Below are 27,165 nucleotides of genomic sequence, written 5' to 3' on the forward strand. Positions count from 1 at the left end.
CCCCACTCTACGACCACGCTATACTGCAAGACCACCGTTTCCCCGCTCGCGACTCTTATGTATGTGTGTAGTAGGTACCTATACCTATAATATTATTATGATAATATGATATAATGCAGCACTGCTGCACCTGCCACGACCGTCGGTCGACACACTCGGCTGGAGGTAGGTAACCACGACCACGTAATTCCATAATATAATATAATATAATAACAATTATATACATTATTATACATTTATACGTCACCTGCGCGTAGACGACGGACGCTAAGCTAAGCTATTGGCCCACGCGAGGGTCGTGACTCGTACGATCGGAATCGCATATGAATATAATACATCTATATATCATATAATATACTTACCCCTCCGTATAATATGCGTACCGATTATTATTATTGGGCTGCAGGGATATATTATATGATAATATATACCGTGACGTGCAGCTATAAATTTAGACGGTAGGTACCGCTTAGTCATATTATGCCCATCAGACGATCAATAAGTGCATGGCTACCGCAGTGGTTAAAATTTCGTTACGAAACAACAAAAATGAATTCACTGTATGTTTACGTTAACTACGGCCGGTTGGTTTGTTATTATTTTTCGACCCTTTTCCACGTGGTCAAAAAACGTGATATAGGAGTAGGTAAGCAAGATTTATGGTCCTCCTATGGCCTTTTGGCCTCTTATGGGAGGGGAGAGGATTCAATTATACATGATTTGTTTATCGGAGTTTAAATGTGGCAATGGGTATCCGAGAAGCTTTTGAAAAAAAAGAATGAATTTTGGGTTACCGACCGCCAGGGTAGTGTATACCTGCAAGTGCATTAAGATTTTAAGACTATAAACAAATTAAATCATAAAATTGACTTACCTTTGAGATTATTATTGCAGTATTGCTTATTGGTACGATATAATATCACTCTGACCTTACAATCATGTATATAATGGGCTATGAGGATTTGATACTGTGATTTACCGCCTTTTTCAAACATTAGCACGACGTAGGATTGATTTTAGACGTGTTTTTCGCCAAACGTACCAATTCATCTAATGAAGCGATAAAAATTTTAAAAACCGATTTGAATTTGTCGTAAAGCCGATACTTGCGGTCGACTTCATTATTATATTATTCTACAAATTACTAAATCCGTTGTATTAAAGAATTGTCAAATTTCAATTTTTAAAGAAGTTAAAACCAAAAAATGTGGGAAAGTCGATCTCAAGTAGACTTGACGACAAATTCAATTCTGTTTTCAGAATCCTTATCACTTCACTATAATATATCAATCGGTAGGTTTGGCATATAACACGTCTAAAATTCTATACCGTGCGTCCGCAAAGATGGAAAACCACGGTATCGAATCCCTGTAATAGAAATGAATGTACCTATAACGAACAAGAGAGGAAATAAGAAATCAAATTATAAATTAAATTATTATTTCGATTTCGCCGATATGCCGGTACAATAATAGACACACACACTAACAAATCCACAAGCGACAGCTAGGCCATAAAACAAAGAAAATTTACTAATAACGATAAACAATATTTAATATCTACACAGAAATAATTTTTGTCCATAATAAAATGTCTATTCTTATACCTACTTACCTCTTCGAACAAAAATTTAAAGTTTTTGAAATTCCATCGTATTTTACAAATACTTTATTTTATGCACACATTACAATTTTCATAACGTATATATTTTTCATTCTAACCATTTCAAAAGATTTTTTTTCGTCCTGGGGTTGGGAATTCTCCCCGAAAACCCTCCACCCTTTGTACGCCACTGAAAACAACTTTTAACAATTTTACCTAGGTTTTACTATCCAGTTTGATTAGAGTTATTGTTATTACTTATTAATTATTACCTACCTATTCAGTTTCTGTTAGACTATTATAGACGTTATAGTAATATATAATATAAATATTTATTGTTCATATTATTTAACTTATTGTCCAACATTTAAGTTTTATAGTTAACAGGGACGTCGTCCAGAACCGCACACTTACGACTTACCATTCATAACCGCACATTCTACTCCATTCATTACCCCACGCATTTTGTCTATTGTCAAAAATGGAATTTCGGAAGGTCGATTATTCAAAACCACACACATTTATTGATATTAAATAAATCACCATAAAAATAATTAAATTTAAAATTTTATAATTTCAATAGCTATTAACTAAAAATTATTTTATTTGCAATTACCTACCTAGTTCAATACAATATAATATGAAAAAATAAATTGTTTGACTGGAATAAATCTGTAGATAATCCCGAAAGCTTTATTTTATTTTATTAATTTTTATTATTTTGTAATTATTTTGATTAAATATAATCGTAAAACAATTGTATAGAAGCGACATTCGACCACATAACATAATTATAAGTTATAACTTATAAGTTAATGTTATAACACTGGTGAACGGTTCTAATTTTCTAAACGATTAGGTACCTATGTGATTTTAGATACCTAAATAGACGCTTTACGCCGTTACTTACTGTTGAATATCAGTTGTGTCTCGTGTGCGGTATTGAACTGTATAATTATTTGGGAACACTGTGCTGAACTGATGTATATGTATATTAAGTGTGCGGTTTTGAACGACGACTTTTTTTTAGAAGTGTGCGATTATGACGACCACCGGTTGGCAGTTAATACCGATAGCCCAATCCGCGATCCGTCCCGGGGGTGTTCTTATATAAATTTATAGAACCGGTTAGGTTAATGTGAAACGTTTGTACGTGTATATTTGCAACAGTCCACGAGCATAGTAGCATCATTGATTATAAATACTAGTATTTATAATCAATGGTAGAATCCAACTATTGAAAAATAAAAATGGACATTTCAGCAAATGAAACAATATTAACTTATGTAGGAGATTCGAGTAGTAGGAAAAAAACTAAGACAAAATGGTACCTACCGTAGAAGAACATTAACCAATTGTATGTTTACAAATACAAGTGGACAAAATCGGCGTGGGACATTCTTTGACGTCCGTAAGTCATAAGTCATAACATAAGAAAAAGGAGAGATAAAAATAATTAATTATTTTTAATTATTTTATTATCTATAATAATTATAAGCTATTGTATTTAATATAACTTTTTTGACTTATTAATTAATTAAATTTATTATACTTTTATTTATTTACCTAATTAATTTAATTAAAAACTTATTTTAGACCTTTTTAGTTCATTCACTTTTTACTAGTTAGGATTTTTTTCCCGTGATTCATTTAAATGAAATATAAAAATTTTTAAATTACTTAGTTAGTCTTATAATTACTTAATGCTTATTATTTCATCTCTATTTATCGAGGTGGGTCAATTATGATGAATTCATTAGTACACAGTTTTACTATAAATAATCATTATTTTTTTATTTTTCAGTCATTGTTATATTCACAATGACTGCAAACATGACAATTTACAGCTCTTTTTATAAATAATAATATAACTGCCACAAACTTATAAACCTATTACCTAACCTCTACATCTGACAGCATAATGATAATAATACTAACAATAATAATAATATTGATATGAATATAATCAAATCAGTTTAAAACACTCATATAATATATATAGGTAGGTGCCCAAGTACCTCGAGTAGGTACATATTATAAAATGTCTCAAAAAATATATTTTGACTCATATCAGATTATGGATCATTTTCAAAATCTAAATTAAATATATCATACAAAAAATAAATACAATTCAGAGAGACAGTTTGACAAATTCAATAGACCCAAATAGTTTGGAGATCTATAATATTATTTAACTGTAGACATTCATTATGTGCTTTGAGCTTTGTTTATTTTTATTGATACCTTATTGCACACAAATTTGTCCTTTAAGAAATAATATTGAATCAATTTTTATCCAATATTTTTTATTTTTATTTAAAAACAACATACCTATTAAATATTAGAAATTATAAAATTTGAATGCTCTCATTTTACATTTTTTTCAGAAATAAAATTTCTTTAAACTAGTTGTCTAATAAACACACAACTTAACACAATTCTAGAAGGTAACTACCAACTGGCTAGTAGCTAATTCTGTAGTAGGTACTTACTTTACTATTATAAGTTATAACTATTAAATTATATACCAAAATTGTGTGTTCATTTTGATACACTTACTTACCTAATTAAAGATCTTATATTTATATAGGTAGTAAAAGTGTAAATAATTTGTTAATTTATAATTGAACATTTAATATTTTTATTTTCATGTAATTTTAAAAAAAATGTTAAAAAAATATTTATAGCATTACAATAAATTGATTTATTATTTAGGAAAATCTACAAATTATAATAGAAACATACTTACATTTTAAAGGTAAGATACAACATAGATAATACAATTAACAGTAAAAATATAATATTAAATAATAAAAAAATAACACTGAAAATAATTTATTAAATAACAAATAATGTAAGTACATATAGACATTTTAAACACCATACCTACTCATACATCATAACACTAATAATAGAAACAGGCAAAATCATAGCAGCAATCTTCATGCAACTATTTTAAATTTAAACTAATAGAAAACAATTAGTAACAACAAAACAATTGACTACTACATTTCTAAACAGAGTATCTGATTTACTGATAGCGTTTTTTCTTTCTTTTCACCTGAAACAAATAATGACATGCTTAAAAGTTAAAACTAATACTTACTGATAATTATTTAACTTAAAAATAAAACACTTAAAATAAAAGAAATAATAATTTTTAGTTAGGTAGATTGTAAAGCTGCCTAGGTGCCCTAGGTAGGTATGCAATCAATAAATATTAAATTTGTTCAATAAATATGTATATTCTGGCAGTTATAGCTACAAAATCGACTTGATATAGAACAGAATAAACAATGTCATCCTGCAGTGCACTTTTTTAAAAACTTAATGATAAATTAATGTACATTTTAAAAAGTCTCTGAATTGTCAATAGTACATTAAGTATCTAGGCAAATAAGCCTATTGAGAAGATTCAGATGATTGACTAAGCGAGATCATAAACATTTATAATGGGTGGATGCTATTTTGGAGATGGTATTTACATGCAGATCTGAGTGTCAAATATGATAAGTGAACAGGGCACCTATTGTACTGATTACATTTTTATTTTTTTGTATAGTTGAATGTTTAACGGCTTCCCTAGAGTTATACAAAAAGGATAAAAAAAGTACTTAATTTATTCAATTAGACTTTGAGCTAAACAAAGAATTTATTAGTTTTACTGTTTTTTGTAAAGAATCTTTTTTCTTAATGTATAGTTTATAATATATATTTTAACTTTTAACTTTTAAGTATAAATTACTATATTAGTTCATTTAAAATAATAATTTCAAAATCTACAACCTAAAAACAAAAGCTTCTACTGAATACCTCCCTAAATAGTTTTGTAATAGTATGATAAAAATTGCTTACTTAGAAATAAAAAACCAAACAAGTACTGAACAATAATTAGATTAAAAGTCAAAATATGTATTTACATTTGCCAGAAATAACATGCAGAAGAAAATGTTGGACATGATCAATTTGATTTAAAATAAACAAAACATCATGCATTTGATTAGTTTTTAAAAATGAAATATTAATTTCTAAAATTTCCAATTTTATTTTCAATTGAAATTCCATTGATCTATACTATACAATTACTAGTGTAATATATTTAAAATTAAAATAGCAATTGCTAACATATTTTTTTCATAGTTTGGCTGTAAATATTATTACAATGTTAAATCATTCAATAATTCAATTAGTACCAGTATTTTTATTTTTATTGATGAATACATGAATCATTAAAAAAAAATAATCCCCACTTTGGATACAATCTACTTGTTTATAATTATATAAACACATACCAAATCATTGTATATATAAAAAAAAAAAACTCTTGGCTCATGGGTCATGACCATTCTACAAAATTTATAACTTTCATAATTATTCTTCCTATACATTTTAAAATCTTAAAAACATGATAGATAATAACTTTGATACAATTCTATCAACGTATAAATTAATAAACATTAAATTAATACAAATGATTTTCTTACAATTATATTAAATCATAACCAAGAACAAGAATGTAGCTAAAATAATTTTTGAGGGGGAGAAAAAAAGATATTTTTATCAGGTTGAAACTCCCATTAAACAAATACATCCATGAATAAAAATTAATAACCATAAGAAGTAGTATGTTAAAATGTCACTAAATAAATATATATGACAACATTGAAAAGATTTTCAATTTTATATAATAATTCAATATTATTTTTTTTAATTATGAAACACGAGTAAAGTAATTAATATCACCAAAGAGTTAGGTATGTGTATAGGTCATTAAATACAACTTAAAAACAAAAAAAGATTTGTCACCTATTAAATGATAAATACAAATTATAATTTGATTTTGAGAATATCTTAATTAATTTGACCTAGGCAGTAATTATTCAGTGGGTATAAAATAAATAATTATATAAACATACAATTGAATGACTAGGTTATATTTTATACACTTTCAGTTATACTCAAACTTGTTTATTTACTTTGTATATACCATGACGTAAAAGATGACAAACATTATTTTAAAAACGAAAAATCTTATTTCAATTTTTTTTATCGGTTTATCCCTTTAAGTGAAAGCTGTTATTTCTGTGTTAATATAGATAAAATAGAAACATCCATTTGGGAGATTTTATTTTTAACATGCTGTAGTCATTTTCTCTGTGAACTTAAATTTTCATTAATGATCATAAATCATAAAATTGTACTATTGCAAAATAAATTGTGAAACGTTACCACCAATTGGCATTTATCTTGCAAACTTTCTAGTAAATATATTTTTAAATAAGAAACCCAACTTTAAAAGTAAAATCAATAAGTATTTACAGTTATAGATATTAATTTAAAATTATTAAGACAACAAACAATATAAACCATACTAGTGGTCAACATTTTTATTTAAATACTTACATTTAAATGAGTTAAAATGATTATAATTTATTTTAAAAATTAGGTAGATGATTGGTTATAAAATATTAAAATTTCTTTGGGATTGAAGATTGAATTACAGGAATTCTAAAGTGTCTTTATAACAAAGTATTAATACTTATTGGTTCAAAACAAAAATTAATTTATAATTGACAAGTTTGGATTTTAATAAATATAATAATTATATTTTAAATTGACAGTGTATGATGAATATATTTAGTGAGAAATAATCATATATCAATGTATGCTAATATAGCATATTGAATATTTTTTTGTTTTGCATAGATATTTTAATTTTTTTAACGTCATTATATTCATTATAATATATTTGAACTGATTTAAAATTCTGGATCATAAAATATTATTTAGGTTTGAAATCATATTTTGTTCTTTAGATACTAAAAAGCTTCAAGTATCTATTTTAGAAATCTTAAAGGTGATAAATTATTGATAAATTTACTTTTTTGAAACATCTAATGAACTATTGTTTAATATTATATAGATAAAATATAGTTTAACGTGAACTAAATGTAATCTAATAATATTTTATTATAATTAAATCAGCCATAAAAATATAAAATCACTAATCACACTCAAAAGTATAAAAGTTTACCTATAATTAATAAATGTCAGTATTAATTTTTAAAATAACCTAATACCTAAATTTAGTAATTAAATCTAAAATCACAGTATAAATGGAAGAATAAACTAACAAAAATCAATTATTAACAATAAAATCACAATATTACTACAAAAAATAAATAAAGTAATTTTGGCACATTGTTTCTAAACATGGAAAATTTAATGTCAAACCATAGTTTCCATGTCACTTATAACTTCGATAATACCACTTTCAGATACTTGAATGGCAACCCTAGTGAAGTTTTCTTTACTTTCGGCTACATTTCTTACCTTTGTTTTTTCACAATTAACAGCTCTTTTTTCAGTGCACGGTTGACTATCAGGTTCATCAATATTAAGTTTTTTGTCATCCATTTTATATGTTTTAAGAGCCTTATTGCTAGGAGAGGGTGACAAAAAAACACTTTTCGAGTTTATATCCAATATATCATTAGTTGAGTACTTACTGTTCCCATTCATCAATTAGCAGCAAATAATAACATAAAAATGTGTGTTAAACAAATAGGTAACATGGGTCACTAGCTACACTGGGTGATTTTTTCAACAGTAAACCTGCTCATTATTTATTTATTTATTTTTTTGTTATTAAAGGATTTTTTATTCAATCTGTTACAATATAAAATAGAACAATAAGAACAATTGATGAATTAGTTAAAAGAAAAAAGAAAATAAAAATAAATAACGACAGATTAGACCGAATGTAGAGGCCTCCCAGCGGGGGTACTACGACAAATAATAAACCATTATTTTTAAATGATTATTTTTTACATAATTTCAAGTTTTTCCAAATATGAAAAATCATAAAAATGTAGTGATAAAAATTGTAAAACATAATTTTTTCCAAAAATATTTGTTTGTTATGGTTTTAGTTAAAATATTTTCAAAAATTATAATACTTTTCTTGTTAATGAGTGTTAACTGTGAAAAGAATCACCCTCTAAAATATATAGTTTTGATTTTACTTACTTATTTAAAGTTTCATAAAGACCATGTTCTTTGATATAAGATTCAACCAACTCGCTAATAAGAAATTTTACACTTTCATTGCGTGATAATGCTCTTCGTACTTTTGTCGAGCTAACTTCATTTGTTATCCATTCAGTTACAACAATTATGTTTGCCTAGAACAGTAGGAATATTCATATTATACAAAGATAGTTATAAATAAGTGTATAAACATTAATATACTAGATTACCATATATTTGGTTAAAACATTAGATTCATAAATAAATTTATGAGGATTGGATCCTGAACGACTAACAACAACCAGACCATAATCTCGAACAATAGCTTCTATCTATAAACAACACATTTTATTCATTATTGTTATGTTTTCAAATAAAATATTACTAGTGAATGCATTAATTAAATTCTGTACCATATGAAACGTACAGTATAAAGTTCTAGTGTCTACAATAAATAATAATATACGTACATCATCATCATTCCATAAGCCTGGAACAGCAAAAGATTCTAATAAATCAGCACCACACAAAAGCCTTACATTCACTGCTCTGTTTTGATTTGAATCATTGATATTAAGATTTTCAATAAATTGGACTGGGAATAATGAATTATCAACTTTTATTGCACCATTTAGTCTAGAAGTGATTAGCATATTGAGATGATTCTGTAATATTATAAGAGATGAATCAAAATTTATAAAAACAAATAAATGGATGAATATTTACCTGGTGATATTGTAGTACTTGTCTTGTTTTCGTCCAACCGTTTTGTTTTACTTCCCAATCAGACATCTTCACCCAAGGTAATGCAACAAGAGCTTGCTCGATCATTGCACACCTATGGGAGGATGGTGCTAGATCTTTCTTTTTATACGAATCATGAGTAGGTGATATTAAACCCCCGCAAATTGTATGTCCCAAACGATTTAAATGATCTCGAGCAATTTCTAAGCAACATCATATAAAAAATAATTTCACAGTTTCTACAAAAACAAATAATAACATATTTTACCAAACATCCGCAAATGCATATTTGTTGGTGGGTTGAAGGATCCAGTTGACAGCAATATTATATTTTTATTATCCAAAAACATAGTTAAGCATTTAAGGGAATTTTTTATTTTTCAAAAAGTTATAAATTTAAGTTGCCAATGACAATAAATAACGACATGCAATTCTAATCTGGTCGGATTTAATGTTTGTTTAATTATAATAAGTTATTCTTAATGTTGAAAGTAACTCGATTAAATACTAGTAGTAGTCAGTGGACTGAGTCATAGACCACAGTGAAATAGTGAATAGAGATCATCATAATTCTATAATTGTAGTCATTACTCATTTTTGTTTCACTTTCGATTACATATTAGACATTTTTTATCGTTTTGTTATCACTATTCACTATGGTTTATCTATAATCACAACTCCACGAACCACAGAATAAATGTGCTTGAACCATGACCGGTGTGAGCTATGATACTATTATCATTTATTAAGTTTATATTTTATCAAATATGAAACAATATGTAAAGTTCATCATAAAATGACCGTAAAATATTCAAGGTCTTCAACAAAGAAAATTAATAAGTTTAAAATTTTAAATGCTTATAAATAGCCATGGATTTTGAAAATTCAATAACTCACTAAAATTAATTGTTACTAAATTTAATTTTTTTTTATTTCCAGTTAGGAAACTTATGAGAAATCTTGTATATTGTTCACATTTTCAAATATTATGTAGGTATCCAACCTAGTGATAAAATTAAAAATATAACACTTTTTGAATTAAAAAAGGCGGACAAGTGATAGATATACGGTAGTTACCTACTAGCAGTAATCGAGCCTGCCGTAATGGATGTGTTAGTGTTATATTTTAATTCAATAATAAATCATTGCATAGGAAAAACGATTCTGAGCCGTGTAATTCTACCATACTCGTATAAATAATCAAATATATATTTAATAGTTAACAAATCGAAAACATCCCATGAGTCATGACTGTAAGCGTAACTTTCCGGTGAACTTTTTTTTTGTAGAAAACGGTTTTGTTCACAAAAAGAAAAACTTTTAGAAATTTCTAACTGAAAAATAAATTACAACATTAAAAAAATGTAGTATCGGTATAAATAGCTAAAAAAGAGAAAAAATAGTTTAAATATTTTACTATACATGGGAAATGCTAATATGTATTTAGATGTAAATATTTGATAAAAATTTCATTAGGTTATGGAATAACAAAAAAATATTAAAAATCGATTGATGGCAATTCGTTAATTTACTACGGGTATTTTTATCCAATAATGTAAACATTTTTAATTCAAACGCTCATAAAAAAATGTATTATGTTAGGTACTTTTCGGTAAATTTTTTTTTTTTGTTTAGGGTAGAAAAAATTGCGGGGAATATTTTATTAAAATTCCTTATGCTATGAAAAGAAAAACGTTTATAAATTCTTAAGTGAAAAATAATCAATTTTTGGTATTTTATTGAATTTTGACGAAATTTGAAATTTAAAAGAGTATAGAAAAAAGTCATACCTGTGTATCTAATATTTTTGATCAGCTATTAAGCATCTTATGAGGATTTCTAAAATTTTCAAGTTTTTTACTTACCTAGTGAAAAAGTTTTTATCGACAATTTACAAAATTCGAAAAATTAAATAGGTACTATAATTAAAATTAATATATGTTGACATATTATATAGAAAATGCTAATATAATTAATATATGTCAAACATTTCAAATTTTCAAGTATATACAGTTGTTAGTTTTTGAGTTCCACCAAAAACATAAAATCGATTTTTCAAAAATGCGTTTTGCGTAAAAATTACCATTTTTTTATTTATTTTTTCAAGACGTTTTCTATAACTTCTGGGAATTTTAAATTTTTACCTCTCAAAAGTACCAACTAAATTCACTTTTCTATCAGATATTCAGATTGAATTTAAAATTGGAGCACTTTTACTACCCAAAAAATTCAAATGTAAAACATTAATTCCTTATTACGCTCAGAATCTAAAATAAAAGATTTCGTTATTTTGATGAGTTTTGTAAAAAAATTTACTTTGAGTAGTTGTAAAAAAAATGTTCTGACCACATATTTTAGATAATTTGTATTTTGTATATGTAGCAATATGTAGCAACAACAATTTACTTGGAATCTTATTTTAGGTCAATTTTTTAAGGTTTTTTTTTTCACAAATAAAAATTTAACCCTCCATAAATTGTAAAAAAGTAGAACATTTTAAATGTCTATAAAAAGCACAGAGCTAAAATAACTTTTTAAAAATAACTTAACCATCACTAATATTGAATAGATTTGGACTTGTTAAATTTGTCAATTTATCAATCCATCATTAGCTGTAAGCAATGTGTTACCAACTTTAAGTTACATTGTTTATGTATTAAACATAATATGAAATATTACATGGAAAGAGAACAAGGTCTTTATTATTTTATTTTTAGATTTAATTCGTACATATTTTACTTAACACAATAATTTATAACTAAAATACAGTATAAAATAAATCCTAAATAATTATACAAACACAGCTGTGTACTTTTCAAAAGTAAAATAATTAAATGTTAGAATAAAAAATATTAACTATTGGTATACAATTAGGTACTATAAAAAAAAATAATGAAAAATAATTTTTATAATTAATTAGATAGGTAGTATAATAACAAACATACTATATACCTCAAAAATAATAATAGTAATTTTGATCATTGATAAGTTCTAATCTATAACTATTTGAAAACCAATATTAAAAAAAAAAAAAGAGATGTTATAATTTGACAATTTTTACTGAGTAGGTATCTAAGAATCCTGTAAAAAAAAATATGTATATATATTAAATTTCATATCCAACAAATTAAATAACAACATATTAAACATGTGTTTCTATAAATATAACAAATATATAAAACATTATACAGTTATAATGTTTTATGATGAATTTTTATTTGTTTCCCAATTTTATATATTTATTTGTTTCATTTTATAGTTCTTCGTAAAAACAAAATTATTAAATTCTTGAACTGAAAGTATATATAATGAGACATTGCATTTTTATATGCCTATAAGGCTATAAGCATTAATTACCATCTAATTTAAAAAATATGTCACACGGAAATTTGTTACCCTTTTACAAACGTACAACACGGAAAATTTTACGAAATGTAGGTATAATTTTAAAATGGTCATAACTTACTTAATAATAAAAATATCGATAAAATCCTACGATATGCTGTAGGTAATATTCTTGCCCTCAAATTGTATATGAGATAAATTAACTCTAATTTTAGAAATTACAGAGTAAAATGTATTATTGTGAACGAACGTATAAAACAAACGTATACAATTTGCTGTGTTGTACGTTCGTAAAACGGAGACAACAAATGCCCGTGTAGCACTGTGGAGTCTTCTTAATATTATTTAATTAAATTAAAATGTACAACAAATTTAAAACACAATTTAAATACTTACTGCTTCGTTACAATATTTTGTTAAACAAATTAATTTGGCTTCAGCTACATGACACATGATTCTTATTGCTAAATTTATTGAAACCGATAAATACTTTAAAAGTTGTTCTTCATTTAATAGCATAAACGCTACACCATCAAATTCCTAATAATAAAATGATTGAAAATTAAAATAAATAAATTATAACAGTTATAATAGGTACTATTATTTATTAGTGGTGGTCACTGCCACTCACTGGTCATGAATATAGATTAGTATTCAGACACAAGTATTTATATTTTATAAATCCGTGGTGATGGTCAAATAACAATGTCATGGTGCAGGGGGAGGGGGGCTTTCTTAAATTATTTGTATTATAATTTACACTGGGTATTCAATTTTGATCATTAAAAATAAAATTTAGGTTTATCGTCTTATACTTAAGTTATTGATATTTTATTATAAATAATATATAATAATTAATATTGTAAAAAGGTAACAAGAGATCTATCCCCTCATCACACCCGTTTGACCACCATTAGGTATTATTTAATATTATTTACCTCAGAATATAATTTCAAAGCAATATCTCTACAAAATATATCATTAATCAAATACTCATAAACGTCTTGAGGAGACCAATGTTTTGGATTTGACGTGATCTCAATGTGTTCTAATTGTCCTATATCAATATTATGTCCCTTAAATCTTAGATTTTGACGATAATAGTTTTCAAAAGTTGTTTTCCTAGAAACAATTTTTAAATCATCATTACTTTGCTGAAACTAATAAAGTATGTTAATAATAAAAAATGACTATCTCCCAATATGCGGTATTCCTTAGTTGTGTGTACTACCTAACATAATATATAGAGTAATATAATAGTCATAATATTAGTATAGGTCTACTAACGAACAGTCTACTAACGTTTTATCTTCTACCATAGATAAAATGATCGCATTGAAATTTTTACCATTTTATCTTTGTATTTCCTAGTGTGTATCATCAATAAAACCAAAACCATTAATTAAAAGTAAAGAAAATGGGTCATAGGAATGAAGCCTTATAAGAGGTTCTTAGCCAACTACTGGTGGCGAGGCAAATAAAAATGTTAATATTTTTGAACATTCTTAAAAGATATGAAATTATGTTTTGTAAATAATTCATAACGGCTTTTTTTATTCCTAAATTAGATACATTTTTTTTTCTATAAAATTTAGGTACCTAGGCAGCATATTTCTAGCTATACTGTAACTTTTATCATGGTAGACTACATTCATTGGTAGACCGCAATATTGGATGACATAAATTGTACCAATTGTCCAAAACAATGAACTGTTTTTCTTCAGTGGTTTCAACTTTAGATTTAGTATTGCTGAAAATACTCATATGGTCCATCCTCCTAAGATCATTTTTTCTTGATATAATTTCAGCTATAACTGATGATTCCAGTTCAGTATTACTCTGGTTTAATTGAATAATGTGTGCATCTAAACTAATTATTTTTGCTAAATAATTCTTATACTTTGCAACTAAAGGTTCATTTGACCAATCTAACACTTTTTCAGCTATAAATATTTTATAAAAACAAAAATTCAAAACACTATTATTATTTCATATTAAATATTGATTGGTTAAAATTTAAATTTAAAAAGTAATAAATAAAATATTCAACTGTAGAATAATACTCACCAACTTTATCAATTTCTAAATATGTCACTGGACGTTTTTTAAAACATTTAGAACTTATAGAAATATTAGATTTGTTCTTTTTTTTTAAGGATTTTTTACTAATAGGCATAGTTTTCATCTTAGATTTGAACTGCAAAACTATAAACATACTTAAATTAGTTAATTAAAATATATATAACCCCATATACTAGGTGATTCTTTTATCTTGAGATTTGAACCACCTATTATTTTCAAACGTATTAATGATTTTTTACAGAATTTCAAGTTGTTACAAGATAAAGTTTATTTTAGAAAAATTATATTTTTAAACATTTTTTTAAATAAGTATTTTTACTTTTTTACTTTTTTAAATGAGAACATACAGTGATAATGTAATTTTTGAAAGCAGAAAATTTTTCTGAGTATGTATTTTGATGCATAAATATCAAATTTAGGAATAGTATTTTAAGAGTTATAACTTATAACCAGGATTCAGGACTTAGCACTTATTATCGCCAAAAAAGTGCTTAAATACTCCATTATATGTTCTTAAAAGAAAGACTTAAAAATATTAAAATAATCAACAAAAAAATAGGACAAAAACTAAAGATCAACACATTTTTTATCCTATTACGAGTCAGAATATTTTGAAAATTTTATCAAGTATATGAATTGATGAAATAAACATTAGGTGTAAATTTCAAGTGTCTATAGTAATTCATTTTTGAATAACAACAAAATAAGAAAACCGTTACTAGAGAAATCGAGTGAATATCCAATGTTGTAAAAATTTCAGCTTCAAACTCATAAAAAATGTATTTGACTTTCCGTAGAAATTTTTTTTTTTGATAAAGGCAAACAAACTTGTAAAGAATCTTGTATTTAATGTTTAAATCTTAGATGTAAATAGAAACATTTTTATGAATTTCTAACTAAGTATAATTTTCGTGATTTTTACAAATTTGGTCTAAATTCTAAGTTTAAACGCTTCCTAAACAATTATTGTGGATTCACGCTCAACTTTTTTTTTTAATTTTCAAATTTTTTTTTTTGTTGCTTTTGAATACTATTGGGAATTTTAAATTTTGACCTCCCGAATGCACCAACTAGATTCACTTTTCTACCAGAAAATTTGCTGTTGAATAAAATCAAAATACTTTTACTGCAAGAAATTGTGATGGCAGACACAACAAATTAATAAATAAATAAATATAAAAGTACACATCATTGTAAAATAAATACATTCATCACTCTAAATATTTTATTTTTTAGCCTCTTTGGGTTATTGAAAACATTTAAACTTTTTTATTATTCTTTGCACTCTAGCACTCTGCTAGATTTTATGTCAAACGATAAAAATAATTAAATGCTATAAGTCTCACCACTCTCACGCCTGGTTACTTATAAGTAGATATTCAAAGTTTAGATTAGTGAAATAGTGGACCAACATTTGCAGTATAACTGTGTATCATTCCACTCTACTCATCTTAACTTTAAATACTCAAATTCATAGACTAGTAAGATATTAGGTATTTAATTGTAACTGACAGTTTAGAAACTAATTATTTAACAAAAAGTAGTCATTTATTTGCTAAAAAAATTCAACATTTTAATTACATGGTTATTGTACTGTTCTGTTATTTTTTAAGTATTTTAATTTTTTTTAATCGAGTAAGTTTGATATTAAAAAATTAATGGTAATTATTTTTTTAATATTATTAATACCAATATCAACATTTTTTTTGTGTAAAAAATACAATAGCAATTCTTCATTTATTTCAGGTGCCTTTACTTTAACATTAACAATTTGTTCAGTTATATCTATTCTTTTATTACCTGTTTTTGGAATAGGAGATTTTTTTTCATCATTACTTATTTTGAGTGATTTTTCCAAACCGCCATTCAAACTCGGATAATTTCTAAAATAAAAAGTTAAAATTAATAAATTAATAATAACAAATACAGGTAACCACTAATAATTTTGCTAAAATGATAATAAAATTCTCTTTTTAAAAAACGAGAACATTTTGCTAAATTGTCTTGCTCAGATTGACTTAAATCAATATCAACATCTGATGAATAATAACAATGTTCAAATTCATTAGAATCATTACCTATATGGAAGCTTTGGAGCACTAGAAAAATATTTGTGTTTATTGCACCAACCAATGGGAAAAACCTCATCTGAATAAACTGAACGCACATGTAATAATTCTTGACGACTAAATTCATTGAATAAATAATTAAGAAAGCAATTTATATTAAATTTATATTTATCAAAATATGTATTACCAACTCGTGCTATCAAAAGACAAAAACATCCAATGATCAGCAAATCCTTTAACTGTAGCTACACGAATACTATCAGTATTCAGAGGATCAACAGCTTCTAGTTTCATACCTGTATGAACATGGTTAATATTTTTCCTGCACAAAATATCTACAGAAGCTAATTTTAATTTCTTCATTAAGATATATTTCGACCAAGAGAATTTGGTGAGTTTTTTCCAATCAGATGGAGGATTTAGTAAGAATTTGTGTTTGTTTGCCCAACCTGAAACAATTGTATTGTAATGAATATCTATATATAAAGCCTATTATTTAGAAATTTATTTTTTAACCTGCATTAAATAAATAAGGATTTTCTTTTGTAGCCACAAAACTGATACGTTTTTCTACATAAATTTCAATATCTACTTCAACTTTAAAATAACGATGATCATAGACCTTAACAATAGTAGCAGTATAAAATTCCATCAATGAATAAGGATTTATTACTTCCAACATTTCTCCAACTTTATAACCATGTTGTTCTGGGATCTTACCCTAGAAATATAAATAAAAAAATTATAAAAAAAGTCAACAAATTATGTGACAAGGAAGATGCGAAAGAAATGATTTTTACAGAACCAAATAACGAGACCCTTAATCTATAATCTAGGTACTACTGGTTTAAAAAAAATTTGATTAGGTAGCTGATACGAGAAAGAAGAAAAATTAGCATAAAAATAAGTCATTTTCAGGAATTTTCAAATCAAGGAAATATAATACTTTTAAAGAAGAAATATTGCACCTATAATATGGTACCTACCTGTTGTAAATTTAATATTACTAGTATTTAAAACTATTATTATTTTGATTAAAATGATAATTTTTTAACTTAAATCAATTTATAAATATAGTTGTATACCTCTAACACATTCAGTAGTCCACTAGAATTAGTAGACTTTTTAAAATTAGCATCTAAATTCATCACTCTCCATGGAAGTCCTAAACATAAGACAAAGCCAATTATTTAAAGTGAGATTTCTATATATTATTTAATACCTTTTTCTTCTGCCCATCCTAAAGGAAAAACACTATCATTTGAATAAAATAACCAAAATGGTTTCCCCTCGGAGCTTTTTGTTCCTTGTATTTGTAAAAATAACCTTCCTCCCACATTTTTAAGCACCTAAAAATAAATAAATATTCAATTAAAAATAATAAAATATTTAGTGTTGACAATGTTAAGTGTGTAATAAATACATTTAAGAAACAGAAAAAAATATTAATATTATGAAATGTATTTTAGGTACTTTGGAAATCCAAACATGATAAGGGTATTCTTTATCTTGAACTTCTACAAACATGCCACGCTTAAATATATTATGAATTGGGGCACCTATCTGAAGTATAAATACATGTAAATATATGTTATTTTAATATTGACATTATTAAAGTTGTTTTGAATGTGTACAATTAATAAAATACAAAGATATACCATTTGTAATACAATGTTTGATACAGCATGACCGCAATCTTGAACTTTTTCTTTAAAACCTTCTGGAGTTAAAAGTGAACCTCTCTGAGGATGAGGAGGTATCAGTTTTTTATTATTTTCACTCCCCAAGTTTAAAGAATGAATCCGTGATGAGTTTACTTTTATCCAAAAGTCGTGTTCATCATTGTCATCACCAAAATAATGCAAACTTAAACAAAGTGTATTACTTATCTATATATTATTAAAATATAAGTTTATTACATACTTTATTAAAACACCTTTAGATAAAGATACACTAGCAAACCAATAACCACTTTTATCTTCGTTTTCAATCTCCACCACTGAACCCAATTCGATTCCATTCATTTCACTCTTACAAATCTGTAGATAAAACTGTATTTTATCACAAAATATGTAACTTAAGTACCTACTTATTTTTTCATACTGTAGATCAGTACTTACATGATGAAAAAAATCTTTAGGTACCACTTCTTCTGCATTTCTTATAGGAAGATACTTATTACAATCAAATGATTTTTCTAAAATCAATTAACATCAAAGTTATAATAAGCAAAAATAAAAAATGAAATATTTGATTCTTACACATACAAATTAAACAAAAAATGCTATTGTGCTTTTATATATTTTGCACATTATAATATAGAGCATAATGTAACTCAAAATTATGTTATTTGAACCATCGCGCAGAAATTTAAAAATAGGAATTTAAGTTGAAAAGGACTATTTATTTTTTTTTTTTTTATAGGTTAGTTCATTGTAAAACCTACTCTTCAAGTTAAGTAACTAAAAAATTCACATTTTAATTAGGTTTCTAACAAATTACTTAATAGGTTTGAATGATATAAATATTCAATGGCATGTTAAACTCTTTATTTTTAGTCTAATGAGTGCCTACTATTAAAACAATATACCTAGATAATAGTACAGTAGATCGCTATAACCTACAGTAAACAACCATTCAAGGTACTCTGTAAACTGGTAGACTTACCCTCAACAAGCAAATCGTCAGAATTGGACGAAAGCATGATAAATTTTAATCGGTGGAAATTATATTAAATTAACAAGATCGAATAAGACACAAATCTAACGCAGTTCCGTACGGACAAAACTTGATAACCACTATTCAACAAATGTACATAAAAAGAACTAGAAGAGGAGAACGAATATTTGTGTACTGCTATGATTTCAGCATCAACATAACTCGTAAGAATTGAAAATGCCCATGATTCTAACCTCTTTTTATTGACCTCTTAGGCCATAGAAGAGAAATACGAAAGACCATTAAACGAGATAATATTATTATGTATAGTTGTGTGTATGTACACTGTGACCATTGTCCAGTATAATATTTTCCATGATTTTGGGAAAAGTTCCACCAGGAAGCCAGCCATTGGCCACTGTTGACACGGAAGCCACCCATTGGCCACTGTTGACCCTGCTCTGCCACAGCTGTAGTCGTGCGGATCAAGCAGATATGGGACCTGCCGCATGGATTGACCAATTACCAGGTATTTAATTCTTATACCACTGGGTCTGGGATTGTTTTAGCTGCTACCTATATACCTACTACCTACACTAGGTGGGTCCCGGTTTTTATCAGGTAGATAAAATTCGCTTTTTGGTGAGTTCTATTATACTAACATTTTCCGTCCCATTTTTTCTAAACTGTAAAATAAGATTTTTTACCATACCTTTGGTCAAAATAGATCATGGATTATCCAAGCTCATATATCTGTTAAATTGTGAAGGAAAATGTTAGTATAGTGTTACACTAGTAGGAGGACCTACTCACTAAAAACATATTAGGGACTCAACTATAGTATAAAAAATAATTCAGGAATTCAGAACCCAACTAAGGTAGTAGGTTGTCAGGTACCTGAAAAAAATGCAGGACCCAAGGCTGACAAGTGACTACTACCTATATAATGTAAAACATAGATTCTTAACCTTTTCATCACCTATTAAATCAATTTTTATAATAGTTAAAAACAAATTTTAATGTGACATTTGCTGATTTTTGATTGCAATATTGCTTTAAAATTTGGGACCATATTGGACAGAACAATTCGCATATCGTCCTTAATATCCAATCGATTTCTTGCTTTAGTTTTAATTGTGACCATTTAACCAACAAATACATTTTTGGTTTGTTTAAAAAAAATTCACAGCCGACCCGTGGACCCCCCGAGTAACCATCTACGGACCCCCAAGAGGTCCATGGATCCCCAGTTAAGATCCTATGGTGTAGAACTTCAAACACTCCTGGACACAACTATACTCTATTCAGTTTTCATCCGATCACGGTCAGACGCTTCCTCCACCTAGGCAGCTCATGAGACTAGCAATGCGGAACGAAGCCACGCCCATGCGCAGAAGTCTGCAGCCGAGGTACGATCTCATTCTGAATAGAGTATAGTGAGTAGTATTCATCTACCCGCGAATTGTGATAGCCCCTAATAGGTGATTGTAGACTCGGCTCGAGGAAAACAAATGTTCAAAAGGTTTATTGTTGTGAACTTGGCCTAGTTTTTTTTCAGAGGTCAGAAGACATCACGGGAAGGAATTTACATTATAATCCTCCATAGGTAATTTCGTGTTATTTTAATTTTCATATTATTAAAAAGTGAATGAATTTGTTACAACATTAAATTATTTAAATGTATATAATATGTATACTACATACGTAGTATACGTTATTTATAATTTTCAGATAAATTATGTCATGTATATTTTATTTGTAAAAATTATGGGGCCTACCTAGTTTATAATAGACCTTTTTCACTACCTGCAATTTCTGGACTAGGTTTAGAACAAAAAAAGGTAAGGTGATCACAGACAGTTTACATTCCCCCCCCCTTCCTTCAAGTATCTACTTTTGAGACTGAACTCGGATGCGTCGAATTCGCTGTACAGCCACGATTTGAAATATTAAGATGTTTTTAAACCCCAAAACAAAGAGGAAAATGTAAACATTTATTTCTAGTTTTAATATCAAATAAGGAAAAAAACTTAAAATTTTTCGACATGAAAATGAGTAACTTGATAAAAGTTAATTTTGTATATTTAATATAATTTTGAAAAATATTGAAATATAATTCCTATTCTTCGTCTTTATATGATGGGTTGTATGGATTTGCCATGCTTTTCTGCCCTTATTTTTCAGAGCACTTGCCCAACTAATTTTTTTTATATACAATCGTATATGATACAGAGACGTAGTAAAGGGGGTCGAAGATTAATATGGGAAACGGGTTAATCCTCTTAAGCGGAGGCGCAAATCCCCTTTGAATACGTTCACTAAAATACACAAATAGAGGGCATAACTTATAAATTTAAGAGAATCAACATCATACCTCAGAAATAATTAAAGGTTTCCAATCTTTATAATAACTCATCGGAATTTTTAAGACTTCTTTAAAAATTCTTTTATTCTTGAACAGTTTGATTAACAGCACGCTTTTTGTATGAAATAACGAAATGGATCAGTTCAAATTCAGGACATATCTTAATATCGGCACATACGAATTGCGTCAATAAATGATATTTTGTCCCAGTTGCGTGCTTCGTTTTTTTCATGACATATCCGAGTTGCATCCGCGGCACGGCTTTAGATAGAATGGTTGCACATCGGGCTATACTACGCAATGTTAGAACGCGGTGTACGAGAGTTCTTATCTAACATACGAAAAAGTGAACTACTACTAACGCTCCTGGTGGTTGTTAATTGGAACCACGGCTTTAGATAGAAATATCTAAATCCGTAATAGCCTATTCTTTGTATTTTTCATTTCATAATTTGATGAGTTTGAAACTTTAATGGATTACCCATACAATTTGTAAATTACTAATTAGTACTTTTTGAATACATATACAACAATATAAAATAAGAATACAATTTTGATGATGTATATGTAAGCAACTAGATAGCGGTGTAACATAACTTTTAACAGATATCTGATAAGAACAATTGGTGATCACAAAATAATGACTCGTTGTGCAACTATTCTATCTAAAGCCGTGATCCGCGGTTAACTCGGGGTATATTTTCTCGGGCCATGGGTTTTTCAGCAACTGAGAATATTGTTTGGTTATAAACTCGTAGATAATCTCGATTATCGATATCTTATCTGTAAATACCACCTTAAATGTATTGTTGAAAATTAATTTTGTTCATGTTAGCATTAGTCTTACTTCGACATTCCATTTGTTCGACACATCATCAGCGTTTTATATATTTTTATTTATATTTATTTTACTTTGCAATGGAAAATCTTGAAGTAGTTAAAATGACCAGTGAAAAAAATTAATTATTATATTGTATTAATGGATACAAATTCGCTTTCCAAAAATTTTTAAACGATTATGTTCAGAGGTGGTCGTGTTCTAAACGTTTGTGCAAGTGTCATTTTCAAATGAACAAAAATAATGAAATAATTTTTAGTGCTTTAAATCATGAACATGCAAAGACGACGAAAAAGTCTTAAATCGTCCAAAAATTGGTAATAAATTAAAGCGTAAAGCTCTAGATGACCCATGTGAAAAGCCATACAAAATTTTACATCGGGAGTTGTGTAAAGGAAAAGGAGCTGTAAATTAATTGACTACTACTGACATAAACCGTATAAGGAAAAATATTTATTATGCTCGGTCGAGCATTATTCCAAAATTGCCAACAAATTTGGAAGAGTAGCATTTGGCACTAACCAAATTAGGTGAAATAAAAACTAATAAAGACGAAATTTTTTTATTAATTAATAACACTGAAAAAAATATTGTAGCATTTTCAACAACAAATTAAAAAAATTTTAAGTGAGTGTAAAACTTAATATATCGATGACACATTTAAAAGTTGCCCTAAGCTTTTCTATCAATTATTTATAATTCAAGGTGCTAAAAATACTACTTATACTCCTTTAGTATATTTTTTATACACAGGCAAGACTATATCAATATATAAAGAAGCGTTTTATAGCTTAATAGAAAAAATGAACGATTTGAATTTAAATTTTGCCCCAAATATAATTTATGCAGACTTCGAGCAAACAATATAAACTCGGCAGTTTTAGATATTTTTCCTGATATCATAAGCAAAGGTTGTTGTAGATTTTATCTCGGACAATCAATCTGGAGAAAAATTCAAAGTCTTGGCCTATCTACAGTTTTTAAAAATAAATCTGAAATTGGGAAATTTTTGAAATTATTCTTTGGTCTTTCCTTTTTAAAACCCGATGAGGTTAGTAACTGTTTTTATGAAGACCTAATGGCTATAAAACCTAACGACGAAAGAGTTGATAATTTTTTGAATTATTTTGAAAAAAATTATATTTCGCTGGAAAGTAAATTTCAACCGTCATTATGGTCCGAGTTTTCAAACTCGTTAATGCGTACCACCAACACATGTGAATCGTTTCACTCAAAATTAAATAGGATGTTTTATTTATCATATCCTAATATTTTTCAATTTGTTGAAGTATTGAAAAATATCCAAACAGATATTTATATTAAAATGCAAAGTTCAAATTTGAGTAATAAACGAAGAGAGGATGTGGAAAAAGAAGAATTTATTATAAAACTATGACTGAGTTTGAAAACAAAATTATAACACGTCTTGACTTTGTTCGAAAATTGGCAAACAAAAATTTACCCATAAATAAATGATATAATATATTTATATTAGAATTTTTAACTATATCATATTTTTATAAAATCAACCTAACATTTTAAAACAATAAATAATTTATAATATGGTAATTACAATTTTTAACCACCACACAGTTTATATACCTACAATTTTTAACCACACCATTTACACAAATGACAGTCATCAGTCTGTAAAAGTGGGAAGGAAAATGTGTATATTATTATTAACCAGTACGCAACTCATACTCATACATGTCGCAAGAAAATCGTGGACGCAACTCGGATATTGCGATATATATTTTTGTATTTTGGGACGCAACTCGTATGCAGCCCTTAATATATCTTATATTTTATTGTGACATATTTTTAATTCTTCGTCAGTAATTTTATTATTTTAATTTTAAACGTATGTATTTAATTGTGGTTATCAGTCATTATATTAATATTCTGTATTTAGAGTAATTTTTTAATCACACATACCACTATGTTTCTTTTTAATAGTACATTTATTTAAATTCTGATTTTTAGAATTTTTAAGTATGCTTACTCAAAAGCCATATTGAAAATGTCTGATATTTGGTACTGCACTACTAATAGAGTGTCCTAGACTCTGAGTTATTAATTTTTTTTTTTAGGACCTTAAAAATGACTTTATAAAAATAAAAATAATATATAATATGTAATATTATTAGATATAGTATTTATTATCATCCTTACAAATTAATTTTATTAATAAATCATTAGTTTAGTTATTCTAACATTTTTTAATTGGCTAAGCCTCCTATCTACTTAATCTATTACCGTATATGTACGATGTACCATTGGCAATTGGCATATTATCCTTAGAAACTTAGTGCACAAAGTCATAAAACTAAAAAAATACTCATATTTCACATATTTGAATTTTTATTTAGATACCTACATCGAAATTCTCTAAAAAAATATTTGCTTAATAATTTAAAATGAAAAAGGGAGATTTCTATTTGAAAAATAGAAGTTTGTATTGTTACAGGAATACAGGATCATCCTGTATAGGATGTAAGTATACCTAAGTGCCAAGTGGTACAAAATATTTCAAGAACTTAAAAATAAGTCTTCAAGTTTATTTCAATATATATATACATCGAATATATAGTGTATAATTTAAGCATACAAATATGGTGAGGATGCTTAAAAATGTATATTATATACCTTAGTAATGTACATTATATTATTATAGTAGGTATTGTACATAGATACCTAACATTTTGAAGATAATATGACAAGAAGTCTCCTTCACGATAGTAGGTATTCATTAACCATCATTCGAATTACACACTTTGTGACGGGGTTCTCTATAAAATAGGCCCATCGGGCTTTCATTATGTTTCAAGCTCTTGCAAAACGTGTAATTTTTAAGGAGTTGTGTTTAGGCAATAATTCTTTCGTTCCTTGAGTTAACTGCTCTTATCTATGTGCGTGTATGTGTGTGTGTGTGTGTGTGTGTGTGTGTGTGTGTGTGTGTGTATCACAGACTTCTATATACTATATACTTTCTAGTATAGAAGTCTGTGGTGTGTATACTGCTAATCAATCACCCGCATATGATATCACATTATATATTACGCACCCGCATGAATATTTCTCATTTATTCATTAAATCAAAATATTAAAAATCAATTTATCGACGTGAAAGAGCTATTCGCCGGAGAATTTTTTTAATTTTAACAAATTGACGGGAATAAAAATATTAAATGTTATCAATATTTAAATTTTTTATATTAAATACGTATACTCAAAACTGTTAGTATTATTGAATATAATATGCTCCGACCTGTCCGATCGATACAAAATAATCTTCTTTATCAAATCAAAAACTTTTACATTTTTAAATCGAACTACTAAAAGTACTTGCACTTCCTTGACAGTCGTCGAGATCATTTTTGTGAAAAATGTATAGTTTTTGATGAATCTGGGCCCTTTCAGAAACACAAATTTTGTACCTACCATTGCTTAGGAATTCGTGCGAACATCATACTATTACTATACTATACTATAATTTCGATATTTTGAACGTTAACGTACGTACGTTACTCAAACTTAATGCAATAATATTAATAAAATTGACTTATTCTGATTTCAGCTTTTAAAATCGAATTTCAATCATTAATTTGTTTACGAAAACATGACAAAAATACAACGGAGTACGCGCGGAACTACGGACTGTCTGAATAAGCTGATATCATTAATTTTTTTTTTTATGACAAACGATTATTAATATATTTTAAATTGTCGTTTTTTTATCTTTGTACGTGTTATTTTTTGCCTTTGTCTTTTTCACCGATTACCACCCTAAACTAAGATATTGATTAGATACCACATATTTTGTAAATCGTGTATATCGTGTATAATATTATAGCCATAGCATGAAGTTTTAGTTTTCCCCCCATAATCGTCCGTCCAGAAATGCCAACCGAACACGGTCACCGATGTACAATATTTAATCGAGTCGATACCCATGTCTGTTCGATGTTGACGAATTCGATTTTCGAAGTTTTTCATTTTTACGGACAATCGACTTAGTTGTCTTTAAAAATTGGACGGAGGAATGAATAAAAAAAGACCAAAATATTTTACACATCACTGGAAACACGCATCGCAGCCAGCGCCTTTTAATATCCTCGATTCTCCGCCACAACGATGGGGCTGCAGGCTGCAGCAGCCTCACTACAAATTTTTACTGCGAGATAAAAATGTGTAAAAAAAAATCGCGATTTTATCGAAGAACTCGTCCACCTCCGACCGAGCGTTTCGGTGGGGAGGGGGCGAGAGAGAGGAGGGCAAACATCGACTCCTCGTACAATTATTTATGTATTTACGTTTTATCGTACCGTCCGCACTCGGCGATTTTTATTTATCGCGTCCCAGGACCGACCGGACGGACGACCGCACTGCCACCGCTCACCGCCCACGGCCCGCGGTACGGCGGCAGCCTC

General features: G+C 27.4%; 2 protein-coding genes and 1 long non-coding RNA gene across 9 annotated transcripts; 1 reads left to right on the forward strand and 2 right to left on the reverse strand.

The window, feature by feature from the left end:
- Nucleotides 1–4,421: 4,421 nt before the first annotated feature.
- On the reverse strand, nt 4,422–10,017 carry LOC111035287 (nicotinamide/nicotinic acid mononucleotide adenylyltransferase 1). 3 transcript variants are annotated; one of them, XM_022316840.1, is made up of 7 exons: nt 9,644–10,016; nt 9,358–9,578; nt 9,102–9,296; nt 8,862–8,963; nt 8,632–8,786; nt 7,936–8,110; nt 4,422–4,663 (listed from the first exon to the last, which is right to left on the reverse strand). In XM_022316840.1, exons 1-7 carry the CDS (start codon nt 9,723–9,725, stop codon nt 4,634–4,636), a joined length of 960 nt encoding a protein of 319 aa, XP_022172532.1. In that variant the 5' UTR covers nt 9,726–10,016; the 3' UTR covers nt 4,422–4,633. The 3 variants fall into 3 exon arrangements, with proteins under 3 accessions (XP_022172532.1, XP_022172533.1, XP_022172531.1); XM_022316841.1 differs by lacking the exon at nt 7,936–8,110 and having other exon boundaries at nt 9,644–10,014; XM_022316839.1 differs by lacking the exon at nt 4,422–4,663 and having other exon boundaries at nt 7,779–8,110; nt 9,644–10,017.
- Nucleotides 10,018–12,255: 2,238 nt separating this feature from the next.
- On the reverse strand, nt 12,256–27,142 carry LOC111035286 (scm-like with four MBT domains protein 1). Of its 5 annotated transcripts, none has more exons than XM_022316836.1 (16): nt 27,061–27,142; nt 18,992–19,068; nt 18,795–18,910; nt 18,530–18,737; nt 18,345–18,434; nt 18,094–18,220; nt 17,957–18,036; nt 17,388–17,592; nt 17,059–17,320; nt 16,881–16,988; nt 16,603–16,685; nt 14,788–14,925; nt 14,411–14,663; nt 13,659–13,842; nt 13,117–13,260; nt 12,256–12,456 (listed from the first exon to the last, which is right to left on the reverse strand). In XM_022316836.1, the coding sequence occupies exons 3-16, from the start codon at nt 18,893–18,895 to the stop codon at nt 12,448–12,450; spliced, it is 1,992 nt and encodes a 663-aa protein (XP_022172528.1). In that variant the 5' UTR covers nt 18,896–18,910; nt 18,992–19,068; nt 27,061–27,142; the 3' UTR covers nt 12,256–12,447. The 5 variants fall into 5 exon arrangements, with proteins under 5 accessions (XP_022172528.1, XP_022172527.1, XP_022172525.1 ...); XM_022316835.1 differs by lacking the exon at nt 27,061–27,142 and adding an exon at nt 21,904–22,454; XM_022316833.1 differs by lacking the exon at nt 27,061–27,142 and adding an exon at nt 19,539–19,768.
- Nucleotides 19,948–27,050, forward strand: LOC111035288. Its single transcript, XR_002604634.1, has 3 exons — nt 19,948–20,058; nt 20,719–21,135; nt 26,313–27,050. It is a non-coding gene; the product is annotated as an uncharacterized LOC111035288 (long non-coding RNA).
- Nucleotides 27,143–27,165: the final 23 nt, after the last annotated feature.

Source organism: Myzus persicae, unplaced genomic scaffold (genome assembly GCF_001856785.1).
Source record: "Myzus persicae strain clone G006 unplaced genomic scaffold, MPER_G0061.0, whole genome shotgun sequence".
Taxonomy (NCBI): domain Eukaryota; kingdom Metazoa; phylum Arthropoda; class Insecta; order Hemiptera; family Aphididae; genus Myzus; species Myzus persicae.